General features: G+C 54.1%; 1 protein-coding gene across 1 annotated transcript in view; it reads left to right on the top strand.

Annotated features, from left to right (window-relative positions):
• The first annotated feature begins 3170 nt into the window (after positions 1-3170).
• SLC25A37 (solute carrier family 25 (mitochondrial iron transporter), member 37) overlaps positions 3171-5173 on the top strand; it is a 26763-nt gene continuing 24760 nt past the window's right edge. Inside the window, exon 1 of the mRNA XM_009319551.1 lies at positions 3171-3435. Coding sequence (XP_009317826.1) covers positions 3171-3435 — 265 coding nt within the window. The remainder of the gene's footprint in view (positions 3436-5173) is intronic.

The following is a 5173-nucleotide window of genomic DNA, read 5'->3' as shown; positions in this document are numbered from 1 at the left end:
CAACACAAACATCTGCGCGTGTGTTACAGACACACAGCCGTGCTGCAGCACCGGCAACAACCGTCACTATGACCTAAGCAACAAAGACATGGGTCTGGTTCAAAAAAAAGGCAAGCAGAAAGCTGCTCCCCGCCTCGAAGGGGCCGAAAACCTGCCGGCGAAGCAAGGAACCCTCCTGCGCGTTGCCGCTGAGCGGCAGCACAGCAGCTCCGAGATCCCCTCGGAGAACCGGAAAGGAAAAGTTTATCCCTGGGATAAACTAGAATGTATTAATCCCAGGAATGACCTCGCGGAAAGGCTGGGGAGCTTTGCCGGGGGGTCACCTCTCCCCCTGGGGAGCGGTTCCCGGGGGTCCCGGAGCGAGCTTCGGCCTCGTCCCGGCTGCCGCGGTGAAATCGAGCGCGGCCGCGTGAGCGAGACGGCGCGCTTGGCCATTAATGCATGTCCAGGCGCAGGTTTGGAGGGTGTTGCATAAAGCTCTCCTGGGTTAAACGCTGCTTTCCCAGGAGGAGGGGGGTAAGCGATACGCTGGGTGATTTCGTAAGGTCAAAAATTGGTCCCCTGTGGTCCCTGTTCATTTGCAGAGAGGAGGAGCTGGACCTGTCAGGCTGCTCCGGCTTCTCCACTTCTCGTTCCCTCTGCCACCACAAATCGTTGTGTTACAGACTTCACCTTCATCCCTGGGAGCCCAGCAGGAGGGAATTGGAACAAAACTGAACACCCAGCCTGACGGCTGCTGTCATTTCCTTAATGCACGCTGAGTGCCTGCTGTTTGTCCGTCTGTCTGTCCATCACCCGCCTCTGTAGTCGCTCAGACGCAATGCTGTATTTTGGATGTCCCAGCTTGAAACACCCCATGAAGGCTTTGTCTCTGGACAGTGCGAAGCCCTTAAGCGAAGGAGCATCGAGCCTCTGCCACGCGTGTCACGGGAGCATCCAGAGCTACTCCTGGCTTTTGAAAGCCACGGTCACATCGGGAACAGAGAAACCAAATCTGGCCCGTGGTGAAGAAGCAGAGCCGGGATTGCCTGGCTGGTCCCCTTATGAAAAGCAGACGTGACCGAGGAGCCGCATTGCTCTGAGCAGGATCCTCTGCAGGACTTCTCCAGCTGGAGGGGAACGTGGAAGGCAGCGGGTTTTCACACGAGTTAATTTACTGCTGTGTTTCCTCTTCCTCTTTCTCTGCTCACAAGAGAAACTTTCATCTTTGCCCCTCAAGCCGCTGTCGGTGCTTCTCAAAAACACTTTGGCTTTTGCTTCCCCACTCGGCGCAGAGCCACCAGTGCACCCAGCCGTCCCCGGGGAGGCCCGCCGAGCCCACACGCTGGGTTTCACATCTGGGTTTTAAGTGCTGAATTTTGCATGACGGCTTTTGCACGCCAGGTTTTACACACCGGGTTTTACACACCAGATTTGGCACACCGGGTTTTACACACCAGATTTTGTATGCCAGGTTTTGCACACTGAGTTTTGCACACCGGGATTTGCGCACTGGATTTTGCATTCTGGGTTTTGCACGCCGGGTTTTGCACGCTGGGATTTGCGCACTGGATTTTGCATGCCAGGTTTTGCACGCCGGGTTTTGCACGCTGAGTTTTACTGCCGGATAACCAGGGTGGGGTCAGGGCTACGCTTCCCACCAGGGCTCACCGCAGCTACTTTGCCATGCGCTGAGAACGAAGTCGCTTGTTTCCAGTGTGTTTTTGCACGATAGTTGAAGTGCTTTACTGAACTTCTCATAGAAGCAATGCAGAAATATAGTGACTAAGCCAAAGGAACGCACGGTGCCCCGCGGAGCGAGGGCAGGTTGCCCAGGCAGGGCAGGGGAGAGGGCTTTGCTGGGGGCTGGAGGGAGGACTGCAGCCACCCTCCAGGTGTACGGCTTTCCAAGACAGCCAAGACATTGGGCTTCTTTAGGATTGAAACGTTGCAACTCTTGTCCGTGGGTATATATCCCTCGTTAGTTTGGACCAAAGCGGAGCAGACAGTATTGAACTTGCAGGGAAAGCTGTGCTGGGTGTGGAACCCATCCCCGGCATGGCTGGACGAGGCCCTGGGCAAGAAAGCAGGTGCTTTGGGATGGCAAATTATGCCGCGCTAATGACAAGACCTCCGGGGAGCTCTTAGACCTGCTCTTGCTTTGCAAGAGAAATGCAGAGCCCTGGGGCAGCTGCTGGAGCTCGTGTCAGCGCGAGGGCTTGGAGGAAGGAGCAAACTTCTGCCAGCGGGGTTCAGCCCAGCGAAGGTGCTGAGCCTGTTGTCCCACGGGGTGAGGAGGTGTCCCCTTCAGGGCTTCCCTGTCCTCGCTCACCACGATGGACATTCAGCCACCGGCCTGGTGGGACCCATCCTGGCATTGCACAGGCTCCCACCGGCCGCGCAGCTAAAAGCCCAGCTGCTCTGGGCAGCCCCTCGGTCCCTTTCCAAGCTTAATTCGACCCAAAAGCAGTTGCTGCAACTCGTGACGCTGCGGGGAATGGCTGCAGGGCAGCCGGTTCCTGATGCTGCCGTCATCTACAGAGACGAAGGCACAAGCAGGAGCATGTCAGCAGCGGCAAAGTCTTTGTGGAGGGAAAAAAAAAAAGAAAAGAAAAAAAAGCCAGCGCTGCCATCAAACCATGCAAATAGAAAAGCTGCGCTGGGGGGTGGTTTGCCGGGGGCTGAGCGTGGTTTCTGTGTCACCGGCAAGCTTTGGCCAAGGGTTGGCCTGGGCCGGACTGGGTGTTAGAAATATTGAAAAATATGCAGAAATTGAGAGCTGCCGATAAAACCGTCGTTACCAGAGTCTGCAGGCGGCACAAAATGGAGGCCTAGGAGGAATGTGCAAGTTGTTTTTGTGCATGCTAATTATTTCCAGATGCATGCTCTTTGCAGCGACGGAGAAGATATTAGTTGTTTGTGAATATATTTCATTCCACTGTTAACAGTATCACCAGTGGGAGTAAAACTTCCCCCACTGGCTGTTGCTCGTGCTCGTGAAGCGAGCCCGGGCTCTGGCTTGGATGATCTGCCGAGGAGAGCTCCCAGCGTTTTTGCACGGGAGGAAGGTTTCCTCCAAGCACCAAATCCTGCTTTGTTCCCCCCATGCAATTCGGAGGAAATCTGGGATAAAGCCACGCTGCTAAAATCATCGGGCTCGCTCTGAATTGGTGCCTGGAGAAAGCAGCTTGATGGAGACCCAGAGCAGCACCGCAGAGTTCGCCGTTAGCGGGGCATTTGGGCATCACCCATTTCCAAAGGAGAAGCCGCCTCTGGGACATGCACAGGTCGACCCTGACAGCCCGAGCAAGGTGTGTGCAGGGTGCCCGGCCCCTATCTCGGGGGAGCACGTCGCCCGCCCCGCCGCACCCTCCCACATATCAGCCCGCGGTGTGCACTGGGGCGAGCAGATACGGGAGGAGCTGGGGCGTGCGGCGGCTGTCGTTGCTATTCAAGGTGGAGCACCCCGTTTTTTTGGCCGGCAGGGGTGTGAAGGGGGATGTGGAGGAGGAGGCAGGGCTGAGCCATGTCTCCCAACTGGACTTTTCTTCTTGCATTTTTGTGTTTATTTGTTAAAACACCCCTCTTCCCATTTCAAAGCCGGAGAGGCGTCCCCGCAGCCAGACCTCCCCAGACGTGCTGGCTGTGCTCACCCTGGGGCAAATAAAGCTGATTTTTCACTTGCCTGCAGGCTAGGACTGCCCGCCAGCCACGGCCCCATTTGCAGAGCCTTCATCTCATCCTTTTTTGCTCGCCGTCTTTTAATCACACAAAACCCTGCCCAGAAGAGATGGTGAAGCCCATCAAAATTAAATGACTTGACCAAGGCCGTGCGAGGAGTCGGTGGCAGAGCAGGATCATCCCGGGCTTTACACATCCCCTGAACGACAAGCCAGGATTTTCTCCCTCCTTTCTGGATCTAATTTTGCTAAGTGCTAGAAACAAGGCCAAAAAAAAAAGAGAAGAGCCATACCCAAACCCAGCAAACCCTGTGGGATCCTTTCATCCTCCTCTGCCCAGTGCCACCAGTCAATCCCGAAAGCACCACCAGCATGTGCTGCGCCTTTCCCATTGTTTCCCCAGGGCTTCAAACCAGAAAGGCAAGTTGATGAAAAAATTCGGTCCAGGAAGTTATACAAAAGGCAAGCTTAATTATACACATTGGGTATTGCCTCTCCCTGTTCCACTAATCCATTGAGCTAGGTTATGGTAAATTAGGTGAGATTATGTGAGCGCTGAAATAAAACCCACAGGCCAAATTCCTCGCATCCACACCTCCTTTACCTCTGAGGTTGCATAAATGTTGATGGGCGCTGGGTCTGTCTGCATTGCTTTGGTGGAGCTGCAGTGCTGAGTTTTCAGATTTCGGCTCTTTTGGCATAGGAGTAATCCCGCAGCATCATTAGAGCTTAATTCTCTCTAATTTTCTTTGCATTCATTTTCGTGGCCCTCACTGACATCACTGCGGTTGATCTGTTCCATATAAGCCTGTTACGCACACGCTGGCTATGAAACAAACACCTTGGTAATCTGGAGTGCTGCTCTGATGAATCGAGGCAAAAAGAGACGCTCCGAGTTTGTACCGGAGCAGGGATTAATGTTCTTGATTTTCCAGTACTAATCTACCTACTGGCATCTTGATGTGCTCAGCAAGGACTTAAAACCAGGGGATGCCTTACGCTGATGTTCAAGTAAGTGGGTCAGTCCGCCCCGAAGACAAAACAATGCTGTTTGCTTATTTTTATGGCGTTTGCTAATATAGAGATAAAAAATAACTGGAACGCATTGGGTTTCCGAGCGGCTGATATTTTTCCACGGCCGACTCTTCCCGGGAGCATTGCAGAACGCGCCCGGGTGGGCAGGAAAACCCAGGCTGAGACCCTTTTCCAGGGCATCTTCTGAGGCTGCCGCTGCCTTTGACCTAAGGACACTTCTGGGGAGTGAGGTCCAGGCTCGCCGCTTAAAATTTATTTTGAGGCTTTGAACATTTCTAAGGAGGGATGGGGGTGGCACTCCACAATTCCCACAACGTGCATCCACGCCACGTGGGATGGGGACTCGGCGTTCTGGGGTGTGCTGCTCACTGAGCACTGGCAATTCCTGCATGAAAATCATCCTTCCTCCAGCGTAAGCATCTGGCAACACAAGCTAGCCAAAAAAAAAAAGCTTGGGGGGCAAAAAAGTTGGGGGGGTT

The sequence above is a fragment of the Pygoscelis adeliae genome, unplaced genomic scaffold (genome assembly GCF_000699105.1).
Source record: "Pygoscelis adeliae isolate BGI_AS28 unplaced genomic scaffold, ASM69910v1 Scaffold372, whole genome shotgun sequence".
In the NCBI taxonomy this organism is placed as follows: domain Eukaryota; kingdom Metazoa; phylum Chordata; class Aves; order Sphenisciformes; family Spheniscidae; genus Pygoscelis; species Pygoscelis adeliae.
Note: the sequence above shows the minus strand (reverse complement) of the source record. Positions and strands in the feature narration are given on the sequence as shown.